Consider the following 16,624-nt stretch of genomic DNA (forward strand, 5'->3'; position numbering starts at 1 on the left):
GGTTGGGGAGCGGCCTGCCGCAAGGCCTGCGGGAGGCTGACGATCACCCCAGCCCTCATTATGAAGTACACCATCATTGCAACAATGGGAGATGTGGGCCAGTGCTTATTCCAACCTAATCCTGCGGCCCATCAGGGACATCAGTTGGTGGCTCCTTCACGGAGCCGTGAGCACAGGCGTGTACCTGGCATGTTTCACCCTCATCCCAGACACCTGCCCCTTCTGTGGCATGAAGGAAAACCTGGTGCATGCGTATTTGTAGTACGCCAGGTTATAGCTCCTATTCCGGCTCCTCCAGAAGCTCTTATTGAGGTTCTGGCTGCACTTTTCCCTTCACCTTTTTATTTACATGCATACCATCCGTGTCCCGACAAAGTTGCGACACCTCCTCATCAACCTTTTCCTGGCCCTGGCGAAAGCTGCCAGGTGGAGGATGCTGGACAAGGGGGTGCTCTGTGTCTGTGTGGCCTACTTCCGTTCCTCCCTGGTCTCACGTATCTGGGTAGAGTTCCTCTGGTCGGCATCCACTGGCTCCAAAGAGGCAGCAAAGAGGGGGAAGAATCGACTAGTTGACTGACTATCCGATAGTCGACTAGTCTTTAACTTCCCTACCAGGGATCTAATGGGGATCAGCACTCCAGCTGATCCCGGGCTCCTAATGTTCTGCCCCTTTGATGCGCCATTACGGTGCTTCAAAGGGGCAGCGCTGCATGGAGCCCAGGGGCTGCTGGGGACTCTAGCTGATCCTGGGCTTCATGCAGCGCTGCCCCGTTGAAACGCCGCTGCTACTTTGCAACAATCCCAGTAGCCTGCCAAACAGATTTAATGAGATAGTCAAGGGTCCAGAAAGTCTGAGCCCCTTTTTATAGAATTGACAACATATCATCACATCTGACAAATGGGTCCTCCAGATCATTAAACAGAAGTATTCTCTTCCCATACCCCATCCCAGTCCCTCCTCAGGGACCACTCTCATGAGACAACAGTACTTCAGGAGGTCCAACACCTTCTACACCTAGATGCCAGTCCAAGCCAGTCCTAGAGCGCTTCAGGTGAAAGGGCTTTTACTCCCAATATTTCTTAACCCAAAAACTATCGGGCGGATAGAGACCCATCTTGGACCTGTGTGCTTTAAATAAATTAGTCAGGAAACAAAAATTTAAGATGGTGACACTGGCAACCATCATACCTGTGCTGGAAAGGAGACAGTGGTTCTTGTCCCTCAACTTACAGGACACATATTTTCACATTGCTAGTCACCTCGCTCACAGACGGTTTCTCTGCTTTGTTGCAGATTCTTCTCACTACCAGTACAGATTTCTTCCCTTTGGCCTTTCCACTACCCCATATGTCTTCTCCAAGGTCCTCACCGTTACTGTGGCCGCCCTCAGCAAGATGTTGCAATCTTCCCCTACTTGGACAATTGTCTCTTGGTAGTGTGTTCAGAGACAGAGGCTTCCCTGGCTTCCCTTCTAACTCAACGCTTTTTCTACTAACTAGGCCTTCTGATCAACGAATTGAAGTCCTCCCTCATTCCTGCCCAAAGGATCCAGTTTATAGGTTCCATACTGGACTCTCCCCATGCCAAAGCATCATTTCCTCCTGGACACCTGGGGTATGTCTACCCTACAAAGTTAATTTGAACTAACAGCCATTAGTTCGAATTAACTTTCATAGGCGCTACACAGGCAAACCGCTAGCTCGAACTTAATTTGAACTATCGGAGCGCTTAATTTGAGCTAGGTAAACCTCATTCTACGAGGACTAACGCCTAGTTCGAATTAAGTAGCTCAAATTAAGGGCTGTGTGGCCACTTAATTCGAACTAGTGGGAGGCTAGCCCTCCCCAGCTTTCCCTGGTGGCCACTCTGGGCACCACCAGGGAAACTCTTCTGCCCCCCTCCCGGAGCCCTTAAAGGAGCACGGTCTGGCTACGGTGCCCGTGCCAGGTGCAAGCTTGCCAGCACCCAGCCAGCAGACCCTGCACCTGGCACGGCATGAGCCAGCCACCTGCTGCCACCCAGCCCTCCGCCTCTTCCTGGGACCAGACTGACGGCTCCCAGGAGCCTGCCCGGGGCTGCAAGAGGTGGGCGCCCGCCTGGTCTAGTGCGGAGATCGTGAACCTCATCCACGATGTGTGCACTAGGCATAGGAATGCGGCTGTCTAGGGCAGGATAGCTGCCAGCCTGGCCACCCAGGAGCAGGTTTGCATGAAAATCAGGGTGGTCCTGTGAGACCCCCGACCCTGAGCCCTGATCTTAGAACATAAAAACATATAAGAATGGTTGTACTGGGTCAGACCAAAGGTCCATCTAGCCCAGTAGCCTGTCTGCTGACAGCAGCCAACATTAGGTACCCTGGAGGGGATGGACCGAAGACAATGACCAAGCCATTTGTCTCGTGCCATCCATCTCCAGCCTTCCACAAACAGAGGCCAGGGACACCATTTCTACCCCTTGGCTAATAGCACTCCATGGACCCAACCTCCATGACTTGATCTCATTTCTCTTTAAACCAGGGGAGTCCAAACTTTTTTCAAAAAGGGCCAGATTTGATGAAGTGAACATGCGTGAGGGCCGACCATTTTGCCTGACATTCTTTGAACCATTAAAATTAAATGCAAATTAACTATTTAATGCAAAGTTTATTGCAAACAGCATACTTTTCATTTCGTCACATGGATGACAAATCTAAACAGGTGTTAAATCACTCTGCCTTTCATATCTGAAGGCCAGATGGAAAAAAAAATCCAGGAAGCTGAAATATACGTCAAGAACATTGTAAAGTACATTACATATTATTGGTAATAAAGGTTGTCTGTCAACTTTTAAGTTCAAAATATATGAACAGGAACATAACACCAAGTATACATGTTGTGTCCAAATATATTTATAACTGATTTAGATCAACTGACATTAACTGAGATTTTACAATGCATTCATCTCAATACATATGGATTTGTTGGGGGCCATAAAAGATAGATATTGCCAAATTACCTGTGGGGCCATATTAAACCAGAACACGGGCCGCAATTGGCCCGCGGGCCGGACTTTGGACATGCCTGCTTTAAACTCTGTTCTAGTTCTAGCCTTCACAGCCTCCTGCAGCAAGGAGTTCTACAGGTTGACTATTTGCTTTGTGAAGAAGAACTTTCTGTTTGAAGCCTGCTACCCATTCATTTCATTTGGTGTCCTCTAGTCCTTCTATTATGGGAACTAATGAAGAACTTTTCTTTATGCACCCTCTCCACACCACTCATGCTTTTATAGAGCTCTATCATATCCCCCCTCAATCTCCTCTTTTCTAAGCTGAAAAGTCCCAGTCTCTTTAGCCTCTCTTCATATGGGACCTCTTCCAAACCCCCTGATCATTTTAGTTGCCCTCCCCTCTCTCTTCTCCTCTCCCACCTCCTTTTCTCAGTCTCCCCAGAGGTTAATCCCCACCCCGAGTTTTGTTAAATAAAGAGAGTTTCTATTTTTGAACACATGTGTCCTTCATTTCGTACATCGGGAAGGGGGGCTAGGGAGGGGTAAGTGGAAGGAGGTGAGGGAGGAATGGGGTATGAGCCCCCGATGGGGAGGACTGGGGTGGCTCCTCGTGATGGAAGCTCTCCTGCAGCCCCCCGATTGACACCCCCCCCAGATGGCAGCTTGCGGCAAGTGCAGCCGGGCTGATGGCCGAGTGCTGTGATGTGCCGAGTGTGGGCATTCAGGGCACTGCAAGCAAGGACTGCTTTGCTGTCCCTCATCGAGTTAGACAAGCGAGCGGGGAACCCCTGAGAACTGTCTGTCTGGGGTGGGGGTTGGGTCCCTTTAAGCACAGCCCTCGGCTAGCCTGAGACAGCAGCTCCACGCTCTTAAGTCCTAATCTGATGCCCTGCCAGCACTGCTTCCGGCCAGCCTTAACCTTGGTTCTGGGTCCACTCAATGTGGACATGCTAGTTCGAATTAGCAAAATGCTAATTTGAACTAGTTTTTAGGTCTAGATGCACTAGTTCAAATTACCTTAGTTCGAATTAACTAATTTGAATTAAGTTAGTTCAAATTAGTGCTGTAGTGTAGACATACCCCCGCAGACTATCAAGAACCTAGTCCACTCCTTACAGACCAAGTCCAAGTCATCAGCCTGAGACTGTCTGCAATTATTAGTGCACATGTCAGCATGCACTTATGTGGTGCCCAGCACATGATTACACATACGATGCATGCAGGAGTGGCTTCAACAGGTTCACAGGTGCAACATACATCCCTTTTCCAAGTCCATCCAACTACTAACACAGGTGGAAACATCTTTCCTATGGCGGTCAGATCCCCGCAGTTTGTCCCGGAGTCAGATCCCCTTCCATGCCCCGGAGCCTACAGTCTCCATGACCACAGATGCCTCTTTGTCGGGTTGGGATGCTTACATTGGCCAACACATCTCTCAAGGTGGAACACATCTCTCAAGGTCTCAAACAGAAAAACTCCTTCACATAAATGTCTTGGAGCTCAGGGCTGTCTGATATGCATGCAAAGAATTCCTGTTGCTTCTTGCCAACCACCAGATCAGAGTGTATACCGACAACATAACCACAATTTTTTACATCAGTCGACAAGGAGGCACATAATCTCATGCACTTTGCTCAGAGGCTGCCAGATTATGAAACTGGTGCATAAGGTGCAATATCAGTATCACAGTGTTCCACTTTCCAGGCATACTCAACACTACTGCTGGGCACCCTGAGCTGAGCTCTTCCTCCGGAACATGAATACCAACTAAACCTCAGCATTCTGTACGATATTTTCCACCACTGGGACCGACTAGTCATAGACCTATTCGCCAGCACCAGAAACAAACAGTGCCAACATTACTGTTCCAAGACGGGCATCAGCAAGGAATCCTAGGCTATGCCTTTTTACTCACCTGGGCACAATATCTATTGTATGCCTTCTCCCCGATACCACTCCTAAACAGAGTGATACACAAAATCAGGAGGGACAAAGCTCTTATCCTCATAGTGCCCGTGGTTCCCTTTCCTGACCAGGATGTCCCTTGATCAACCCATCCACTTGCCTCTCCTCCGGGACCACCTATTTCCTCCTTCATCACTAGAGGAACCTCTGAACCTCGCCTCTCTCCACCTCACGGCTTGGCTCCTCGATGGTTTTCGGGAATAGAGCTTTCATGTTTCCACGAAATACAAACAGTTCTCCTCCACAGCAGAGCCCCTAACAAGTGCAAAATTTACGTGAACAAATGGAGTTTTGCAGTATAGTACGCTCAAAAGCCCTTTCACCGTCCACAGCCACAATACCAACTATTCTTGACTACCTCCTCTACCTCAAACAGACCAACCTGGCGCTAACTTCCATCAGGGTCCATCCTGCTGCTATCACCACCTTCCATAGCCATGTCGACAACAGTTCAGTCTTCGCATATCCTCTCACACGCAGGTTTTTGAAGGGACTCCAAGCATTGTATCCAGATGTAGCCCCACCTATGCAACCATGGGACCTCCATCTGGTACTAAACGCACTTACAATGGTTCTCTTCGCACTCCTTGGCTTTGTGCTCGTTGCTGCACTTGTCCATGAGGACAGCATTCCTCGTGGCCATTACCTCAACTAGAAGAGTAGGAGAAATCGCAGCCCTCATGGCTGACCCTCCCTATACCATTTTCTTCAAGGACAAGGTCAGACCACTCAGCCATCCCAGATTCCTCCCAAAGATACATTCCTCATTTCACCTCAACCAGAGCATCCATTTACCTACCTTTTTTCCGAAGCCCCATGCGAATGACTTTGAAACCAGGATGCATACCTTTGATCTCCGTAGAGTACTATCTATCTACAATGCATCAAGCCCTTCCGATTCTCTCCTAAACTCTGTGTCCATAGCAAACCACAATAAGGTCAGTGCAATATCTTCACAGAGACTGTCGCATTGGATCACGGACTGTATCAAGCTCTGCTATGAGTAATCACAAGTGACTCCTCCAGGCAGCATAACAACCCATTTCACCAGGGCGGTATCCACTTCTGTTGCCTTCCTTAGGAAGGTCCCACTATGCTCAGCCGCTACATGGCATATGCTCGGCCGCTACATGGTCCTCGGACCACACATTTGCTAAACACTATGCACTCTTACAGGGCCCTTTATCGAACCTCAGATTCTCAAAATCTGTCTTATCCACTGCCTTCCTTCCTGACCCGAAGTCCTTATGTCCTTGAGGAGATATGGCTTTGCAGTCACCTAATGTGGAGCACCCACAAGGACATCTCTCTTGAAGAAAAGGAGGTTACCTACCTCTATAGTAACTGACGTTCTTCAAGATGAGTGTCCCTGTGGGTACTCCACTACCCTCCCTTCCTCCCCTCTACTTCAGGGTTATGCTTGTATGGCAGCGGACTCCAGGATAGAGAAGGAACAGAAGGGGGGGGCTCGTGCATGAACAATGCATGCAGTTAGTGAGCAAGTGGCATTCTCAGCTGGCGCATACGTGACCCAGGGATACAGCTGTCAAAATCTGAAGCACTGGGCTCGGCAGTGGCTCACCAACCTAATGTGGAACACCTATGGGGACACTCATCTCAAAGAACATCAGTTACTGTAGAGGTAGGTAACCTCCTTATCTTCAGTCCTAGATGCTGGGATGCAAGTGAACCTGAAGTGGAGAACCTATAGGAGAATACATCTCAAAACATCACATACTGCACAGGATGAGTAACCTTCACTTAACAAGTTTAAATAGGAAAGGGCTGCAGAAAATACCTTAGGAGTCCTTGACTCCTATTCCCCCACTGTGATCTGTAATAACCTGGCTTAATAGACTGGTAAGGCATGTTGCCAAGATCTGTTCTGATAGGGTTTTTTTCCCATGGGGGAGAGTTTCAATTTAGGTGGATGAGAGACAGTGAAGGAAAAGTAGTATGTTTTTTATCTACTGTTTTATTTGTATTATGTGCATTTGTGAATGTACCTAATGCAATGATGGGGTGGTTTCAGATTAAAACTATGAAATAATCCTGAGAATAAATGCCTCCTGTTTTCCGTGTACAAGATATGGGTGATGAAAACATAAGAGTTTAGTCTTCTCATATTTGTCAGCATCACTCGTTAAGTCAGCAGCACCATTCAGAGAAGATGGCTGAATATTTCTGTAGACCCTTGGTGGTGTTTTCTCCCTTCCCACTATTGTTTAGAGAAAAGATGGACTCATAGTCTGTCTAGACTACAAGCCTCTTTCAAAAGAGGCTTTTTTGAAAGAATCTTTCAAAAAAGCTTCTTTCGAGAAAGATTGTCTAGACAGCAACCAGTATTTTCGAAAGAGAGAGCCGCTTTTTCAAAAGAGAGTACCCAGGCAGTCTGGATGCTCTCTTTTGAAAAAAGGCGTTATTGAACATAAATAGTGCTTTTTCAAAAGTGCTCTATCCTTGTAAAATGAGGTTTTCCATGGTCAAAAAAACTGTTCTTTCAATTTAATTTTGAAAGAACGCGGCAGCAGTCTAGACACAAGTGAAGTTTTTTCAAAAAAAGGCCACTTTTTTTCGGAAAACCCTGTAATCTAGACACACCCAGAGTCATTGCATTGGGAAGCATAGTCCAAATAAGTGATGTGAGAAGGAGCAGTCCATAGTTATATTTCCATGAGAACTGAGTTTCATAGCATCAAGCTATAAATCTCTTCTTTTCCTAAAAAAGTCCCTCAGGCTACCAGGGAATCCTCTAGTGGTGAAATTTACACTTGGACATAAGCATACATGTGTGGCAATAGAGACTGTATCCCCTTTTTTGAGGGATGTGCACTTTTATATGATAGTGGAATATTCATCAGGGTAGTAGATCATGGAGATTACATCTATTCTTCCCCTTTCCCCTCTCTCCCTTTACCTTGAACTGGGTAGTGTAGTGTCCCTTCACCCTCCAATCCCAGATGTACAATTTTTTGGATTGCTGCAGCAGTTTGATAGCCCTAGTGTGATCAGCAAACATTTAGAAATATATGCATCAAATCCATGACTAATCAAAATAAATACACCTATGTATTTAAACTAGTTGGGATTTAGACTTCAAGGATTAAATCCTGGCCTCATTGAAATCAGTGAGAAAACCTTGATTGATGTCAATGGGGCCACAATGGTTCCCCAGAGAAATAACATAAGAATTTTTAGATTAAATTGGTAAACCGCCAAGAGCCTTAGTGAATAAGTAGTTGGGAACATTTTAGAATTCATCTTCTGTGGCTGTTAGTTCTAAAACTATGTAAATATAGGCTAGACAGATTATTTTCCACCCTTACAATATGATAAACAATTGATGTCATATTTAAATGAAAACAAAACATATTTATATCCCTTATTGGGGAAAAATATAAAGAATAATGAGTAAAATTTGGAAAATGTTAGAAAAATTAGTGTGTAGTCTGGTCTTTCTGACAAATTAAAAGGAAGCTCATTTGCAATTTAATGGTGGTTAGTTCTATATATAAGATGTCAGTTTCTCTGCAATGACATAATATTTGAACTTTTTTTTGTTAACAGAGACCTAAAGAACAATCTCATTAGTATTATAAATCCTGGTGCTTTTATGGGGCTTCCATCTCTAAAAAGACTGTAAGTATATTATATAGTTATATGATTGTTTTTCAGATCCAGATTAAGTTTGCGGGATTGACAGTGTAAAAGCCAACACAATAATCTCCTATAATTGAGTACATTTAATATAGAAATCATTGAAACACCACGTGCACATTTGCTGCTGCCATTTTCAGAACTGTTTTTCTAAACGGAACCATGCTTTGGAGAACTATATGGGGCTGCCAGCTTTTCAAAACTAGGTTTATTGGATATTTTCGGGCAGTAAATTGATCTATCATTCTCTCTGGCTGCATCTAGACATGATTTTGCGCAAATACTTTTAATGGAAAAAATTTTCCGTTAAAAGTATTTGCGCAAGAGAGCATCTATACTGGCATGTGCCTTTTGCGCAAAAGATTTGCTTTTGTGCAAAAGCATCCATGCCCGGTGTAGACGCTCTCTTGCACAAGAAATTAACTTGTCTGTCTACACTGGCCCTCTTGCACAAGAATACTTGCGCAAGAGGGCTTATCCCTGAGCAGGAGCGTTGGAGTATTTGTGCAAGAACCACTGATTTTGTACAGTACAAAGTCAGTGTTCTTGTGCAAATACTCGCGGCCAGTCGAGACAAAATCTTGCACAAAATCTTGCTAGTCTAGACACAGCCTCTGTGTATTGTCTTGAGTAACAAGTGGCTTCATATGCATCCAGTGCTTTGATGCCATCTGGAGTATTCCTCTGAAGTGTAGAAAACTACTTTGTGGTGACTTTCTTAAAAAGGTCATTGAAGAATACCAAGTTATTAATATCTTCATGAAAGTTACAGTGCAGATAATGCTACTTCATTAAGATTTAGCCAACTCTTCTTATACATTTTCCTTGTATTTGTGTCTTATGCTGTAAAAATTTGCCCCAGGCTGAAACTTGAAAAATAAGATCCCAGCGTGAGAACCACCCTTTTTTTTTATTCCTTTCTTTGAAAGACTTTCAAAAATATCTCTGGGGTAGCTTTTTAAGTTACTATATTTTTATTGATGTTTAGTATCCAAATACTATGGTGACCAGTGTTTTAGAAATAACTTGATAACTCCTAATTAGGTAACATTTTATGCATTACCTAAAACAGTCAATCAGATCCTAGTTCAGGAAAGTACTTACGCATGTGCTTAAAATTTAAGGTTTTTTTTAATTAAATCTTTAACTGGCTCATCTAATAGCTCATTTCTTTGGACTTCTAGCATGTTAATGTGAATTAGAGGGAATACATAGCACAATGCTACAATTTCATCAATCGTTCATCTCCAACAGAACTCTGAGAGAAGTGACTGGTAACTGCCCCTCTTCACTGAAGGCTCTCGCCTGTGGAGTGCTATAAAGAGTTATAAAACTGTCAGTAGTTTGGTGGTGATTTAGTTGTATGTCTTGTTCTCTACTGATGCCACCACCACCAGTACTAAGTTTCCTAAATACCTTTAAGACATTAATTCTTTGATGAAAAGCAGGTAGCTGAAATTCAGCTCAGGAAAGATTGAAATTATGCTTGTTGGAAGGGAGAAATATTTGGAAGAGATTGTTGCAAGTATATTGGAGCCTCTTGGTTCTCTAACTTCTCATAAGGCTTGGATGTTCATGTAACATTTAAAAATATCATTTTGTACCTCCATTGTATGATAAGCACCTACCCACAGTGTTCTGTATACTTATCTTCTCCAGACTAGATTAGTGGAAGACGTGCACTATTTTTACATTAAGCTTCAGATACACCAAGTTGCTGCTGACTGAAAAGTTCTGTGGTTTGGGCTGCTGATGCCATTCTAAGATCTTGGTACTATCTTAAAAATGGACCAAACCCACAGCAATATTAAATCTATTAACTATTGAGACAGTGCCTCTTTGGAGCAGTGCAGATTGCAAAGATCATAATGAAACACCTGAGATCTAGAGATAAAGCATTTTTGTTTGAGAATTTAGGCTAATAAATGAATTTTCAGAGGAGTTAAGGCAAATCTAGAGATCATGTTTGATAAATGATGTAAAACCTTCCTCTTCAACAAAATTTTTCCAGTATGGGAAATAAGGATGTGAACGACAAGTTTACTATCAGATAGGCAACTGCTTATCAGATAGTCGACACATAAGTTGCTCCCTCCTCCCTCCCCGCCCTTGCTGCCTCTATCAGAAAGAGGCAGCAAGTGGGGGTGGGAGGGCAGGAAGAAAAGTGGGTGCTTCTAAGTGGCAGCACTGCATGAATGCCAGGGCCAGCAGTGCTGCTTGGAGCACAGTGTCAGCTGGGGATTCTGAATCCCCAGAGAACCCCTGGTCTCCATGCTGCATGGAGCACAGAGCTGGCAGGGGACTGCTTGAGTTCCCTGTTGGCCCGGTGCTCCCTGCAGCACTTTCACCTTTGAAGTGTAGCAACCCCGTTGGGCTGTTGCTATACTTCAAAAGTAGAGGTGTGTTTATCAAACAATTGATGCAAATTGCATCGACTATTTGATTAGCCAGTTAATCTAAATTTAACATCCCTAATAGGAAAAAGAAATACCCACAGTACTAAAATCTTTTCTGCCTGCCTTGATTCCTATGTAAAAGCACAAATAAATCAATCAGCCAATCAACATAATGTTTTATTCTCAAAACAAGGAAGAGCCAGAGGACCCATGGGATTCATTAGGTACTTGATGTAGCTAATATTTATGTGGAAGGTGTTAGGATACTTCAGCAGTGAGTGCCAGCATAGAACCTTATAATGAATAGATGACATCCCAGAAGCCAAAGTCTCTCTTCAACTTCATAAAATATGGAGGAAATTAAAAGAAACTGGTTGGTAGTAGTTTGTTTAACTCCTTAAAACCGTAGTAATTATAAAATGCCCATGATTTTCCATGATTTACGATTGTAAGATCACTGATAAGAACAATTATCTCCTCACGTGGATTCTAGTAAAAAAACTTAAAACACAGCAATGGTTCTGTAGCACTTTAGAGAGTAACCAAAAATATATAGATAGTATCCTGAGCTTTCGTGGGTACAACCCTCTTCTTCATATGACAAATATGGAGCAAGAGGAACAGAGGTTCAAATATAAAAGAGAATACCAGTGCTGTCAATTACAGTGTCTGTGCTAATTGAGTCTAATAGAGTGGGTTGTAAGTGTCCATACTTAGCTTTTGATGTAATTTGGGCGTTGAATATAATGGCCCATCCAGTTAATGTCTTTGTTCAAGCTGAGAGAGAGTTTCAGATTTGCATATGAAGACCAGTCCTGTAGACTGTCTCTCCCATTGATTCCTGAAATTTCTTTTTAAGAGAATAGCTACCTTTAAATCCATTAATGAGTGTGGTTTATCATTGAAAAATCCTTTGTTTTGCCTAAAAGGAAATTAAATTGGGTAGCTGTCTACTCAAAAATAGGCAGTTGAGGAAAGAAATCTGTGATCTTACATATATTCCAATGCAAATTTGGGGTTAGAAGGCTGGATTTTCTTTACTAGGGCAATTTTGCAATTTGAATAAGATCAGATCTATACTTGAAACTTGCTGATACAATAGTGTTGGTTAAAGGTGTGATATGTTTGCCATTTCTATTTTGACTTAGTATGGACAAAATTTTATACCAGCATAAAATTGCTTTTGACACATCACATATTAAACTGTCTCTGCTACAAGGGTATGCTAATAGGGTTATGACAGTGAGCCTTTCCTGGTATTGACTTGGCCTAAATAACAAAAGGCTTTTTTAAAGTGTTCAGCATGTAGTCAAATAGGCCATCTTATGTTTTCTGTTTATGAAACTGGGTTGAGCATGACCCATAATTCAGGTAAACCACTCCAAGTACCTTTTTTGTTGTGTATATACTGTATGATGAAATGAAGCAATTGATACTTGTTTTTCTTTTTCTCCATGTAGAGACTTAAGTAACAACAAAATAGGTTGCCTGAATGCAGAAATGTTTAGAGGACTCATAAATCTTGTTAGATTGTAAGTATAATTCTACTGTATGTGTTTGAAAGAGAATTTATAATTCTCATTTAATTTCCACTTTTTTATTTCGGTGGGACTACTGTGGGTAAAGTTGAGCACAAGCTTAAATGTCTTCCCAAATCCAGGCTGCAATGGCTGCACTGCTTGCCTTTGTCAATCAATTGGCTACTCACTGTGAGAATAAAGAAATAGAACCAGTTCCATGAGTTGTTTGATGGTGCCGCCTCCTTTTTTTTTTTTTTTTTTTTTTTTTTTGTAATCATGGAAAATATAGGAAAGAAGAAAAGGGGGTACATCTTACAATAGTATTTCAGCATTACATTATCTTTTAACTTCTGTCTTTTATCCCAGATCATTAAGATGACTATTTAAGGATGAGAAATGCTTTGGCCACATTGAAGGTTTTGGGCAGTTGGGGTTTTTTTAGTTGTCCAAAAAGTTGTATTATAGGGACAGAGAATTCTCGCAGGTGTTGCTTGATGTCTCTACAGCATTCTTAGATGAGCTGCCCTAAGACAGACTCTCAGATACGAAACTTTTTTTTTATTTTTTAAATGGTATATTTAAGCAATTTGTTTTCTTGTACTACCCTTCCGGTAATACTGATTACTTGCCAATTTTGAAATAAAATTTAAATATTCTTTTTTGTCTGGTTTATATTTCAACGTGTTAATTCTCATTTTAAAGAAAAATTAAATGCTTGATCTGAATAATTATTCTTAAACTGATGATACGTTCAAATAAGTCAAGAATTTGGAAACGTTTTGGTGTTAGGGTTCTCTAGCTTGGCTGTTGTACTCACATTGTGATGTGTAATGTTTTAAAGACTGTTCTTATGTCGTTATTTGATTGGCATTTCATAAGTTACTTTTTGAAAAATAAGAGAACCCATTTTGAAAGAGGACATTTGAGTTTAGTTACATAGTGTCAAATGTATTGTTTAAGTATAAAACAATTTAATGATTGCCATTTTTTTATGTCCTAGAAATCTTTCAGGGAACTTGTTTTCTTCACTAACGCAAGGAACACTAGATCATCTTAATTCACTAAAGTCTTTGTAAGTAAATATTAATCTTGATTTTAATTTGTAGGATCTTAGACAAGCTTATCAGCATTTTTTAAAACCCAATTAGGGTAATCTTGGTGACCTTCCATGGACTTGTTTTGAGTGCAAAGCTACCAAATTAATGCAAACAATGTTTTTTATCCTAACTGATGGATCCAAACATTCAGTACTATCCCACTAAGACACTGGCAATTTAGATTTTGTTTTGTTTGTTAAATGTATTACAATAGTATCTTTTCTGAGAAGGCTTGGATTTATATAGGTGTAGAATTTTGCATGAGGAAATGGTATAAAGTTTAGACATATTTTGAAGATGAAAAGCACTCTGGATGTGATTTTTCAAAAGTACTCAGTGTTTGCCTGACTCTTCTCTATTTTGAAGTCAAGGGATCAGAATTACAGCAACATGGAGAACTTTTCAAAATCCCACCCTACATATGCTAATTATCTTGTATTAAATGAAGTTCTGGCCTTTGTGTATTATGTGTATTACAAATGAAGAAAAATACTCTCTCAAAGTTTATAATTTTAAAGACCAAAAGGCATGTATTAAAAAACTGCAGTTAGGAATATTATGTATTTGAATGCTGTGTGTTTGTGCCTTGATTTACATAATCTTTTGGGCACGGTTCCCTGTCACTGGTGAAATAATTAAATACACATTAAATAGAGCTTTTTAACAAAAATATGAAAAACAAATCTCTTCTGACCAAGGGTCCCTTTTTTGAGACCATATTTGCTTTATTGTTTGCTTACTGTAGCAGCTCCTTGAATGGTGATTTGGAAGTCTTTTTACCAGGAAGTGTTATGTTAAAATCCTCTTATTGTATGTATAAGTTAATGAAAATCAGAAATGTAGTGAAAAAGGCCTATTGTAATCATAATGAAATTACAGGCTGGACCTCTTTGGTCCGGCACCCTCGAAACCTAACAGGTCCCAACCAAAGGACCTGCTGCTGGCCCCCCAGCTCACCTCCCCTCCCTGTTGCTGGCCCTAGCTACCCTGACTGCTGGGCTGCCATGCTGCTACAGCCCTGGCAGCCTGGACTGCTGTGTCCCCACCTCCACCACTGCTGCTCCATCTCTGGCCCCAGCCCCGCAACTGGGGCTGCCGCATCCCTGGCCCTGCTATTGGGGCTGCCATGGCCCCAGCTGTGCTATTGGGCCTCAGTTCCCAGCCCCAGTGCTGTCAGGCTCTGAGCCGCCAGTCCTCTTGCCACTGGGGCTCCCAGCCAGGACTCCTGGACCATGGATGTTGCTGGAGGAGAGAGTCCCAATTTTAGGATGTCCAACCTGTACTGGGATTTCTTTTAATGGAGGAAAGAACCACAAAGTTGTATGAGAAGTGTCTGTAATTAGAGGAAACAGGCAATACATGTGAGTGACTAGTACACAGAATGTATTTTAATCTGTCAACCTTATACAATTATAGATTTTTTTTTTCTTGCTTCCCTCGACTAAGGGCTATCTTTCTGTCTGTCTATCTAGTAAAGTGTATAAAATACTCTTATTGTGCCTTGAATTTGCTCATGTAAGCACCAAAACTACTTTTTTCCCCTCTGTCAAAAGTTGTTACAAATTCTTTTTTCTCCACAATGTCCATAGATCTGTTTAACCTGGCTCTTGCATTGGCTCAGGCAGAGTGCAGCTACTTAGGCCACATCTATAGTAAACGGAAGATCGCCACTGCTGTGATCTATCTTCTCGAGTTTGATTTAGCAAGTAGGAATGTTAGACCAGTGTTTCCCAATTGGTGCTCCGGGGAATCCTGGGGTTCTGCGAAGCAAAACGAGGGGTTCTGCGAGGAGCCGGCACTCCCCCACTGAAAGAGAGAGCGAGCTGGCTAGCAAGCAGAGGCATGGGCAGTGAGTTGTATGGGCTCGTGGTGCCCATGCTCCACCAATATTTGGAACTGGAGCGGGCCCCGGCCCCCCTGAGCATCCTCCCACCCAGGCCCCAGAGCGTCTCTCCCCCGTCCCCGACCCTGTCCTGTCTCTGCCGTGCGCAACCTTCACTGAGCTCCCCCTTGCCGGCTGCTGCTTCCCTGTGCGGCGTGCTCAAACCAGTGGGCAGGGAGGCGCCCGGGCATGACGTAACGTCACGGCCCGGGATTTTAAAACTGCTGGATGCTGCGTTGCGCTGTGTGGCTGAGTTGCGGGTTCCGAGTCTGAGGACTGAGCGCAGATTCCAGCCCCGCAAAGTGGAAGGCAGAAGGGAAGGGAAGGGGAAGGGCTGGGAGAGGAAGGGGCTTGTACAGAGGGTGAGGAGAGAGGGGAAGGCACCAAAGAGACAGGGCAGAGGAGAGACAAATGCCAGGGGGCCAAGTGCAGACAGTGAGGAAAAAGGCAGGAGGGAGGGGATGGGGTGATGCTGGGAGGGGAGAGGGTAAGGGCATTGAGGGCTAGAGGGGGGAGGAGGAGGTGCTGGGAGAAGGCTTGAAAGAAGGCGTGGGCACGAGGAAAGCCGGGATGGAGCAAGTCATGTGGAAGGGCACAGGGGCATGAGGGGAATGGGGGCGCAGAGGGTGGTGAGGGGGTGGGCATCATGGAAAAGAGGGCAAAGGAGGTAGGGGCAGTGAGGGAAGGGGGAGGAAACAGGAGGGTGCAGGAGTAAGAGAAGGTGCAAGTGCCAGGGGATTCTGGGGTGAAGCAGAAGGGCAGACACCTGCAGGGGAGGGACCAGCACCAGAGGAGAGAGGCGGGGCAGGTTTGTAGAGGGAGGTGTTAGAAGAGGGGATGAGGAGGGGTAGCTCACATGATCGGAGTGGGGTACTGAAGGAGTGGGCACAGGGAGGAGAGAAGGACTGGTGGAGGGGGCCAGGTCGCAGGAGGGCTGAGGTGAGTGAGAAGGGCAGGAGTCAGGACAGCAGAGGAGGGTGAGGAGTTGGGAGGCAGCAGGCACCAGGGGAGCTGATGGAACAAGGGGAGGAGACACGTGAGCAGAGAGAAAAGGTAAAGGTTTAAAAATATTTACTAATAACTTGGGTGCCACAGTGGCATATCCAAACAAGCCACAGGAA

General features: G+C 43.7%; 1 protein-coding gene across 3 annotated transcripts in view; it reads left to right on the forward strand.

The window, feature by feature from the left end:
* ADGRA3 (adhesion G protein-coupled receptor A3) overlaps positions 1 to 16,624 on the forward strand; it is a 141,716-nt gene that overhangs the window by 48,527 nt on the left and 76,565 nt on the right. For all 3 annotated transcript variants that reach the window (XM_014581111.2, XM_075930639.1, XM_075930638.1), the window contains 3 exons: positions 8,519 to 8,590; positions 12,465 to 12,536; positions 13,525 to 13,596. In XM_014581111.2, coding sequence (XP_014436597.1) covers positions 8,519 to 8,590; positions 12,465 to 12,536; positions 13,525 to 13,596 — 216 coding nt within the window. The remainder of the gene's footprint in view (positions 1 to 8,518; positions 8,591 to 12,464; positions 12,537 to 13,524; positions 13,597 to 16,624) is intronic.

Source organism: Pelodiscus sinensis, chromosome 5 (genome assembly GCF_049634645.1).
Source record: "Pelodiscus sinensis isolate JC-2024 chromosome 5, ASM4963464v1, whole genome shotgun sequence".
Lineage (NCBI taxonomy): Eukaryota > Metazoa > Chordata > Testudines > Trionychidae > Pelodiscus > Pelodiscus sinensis.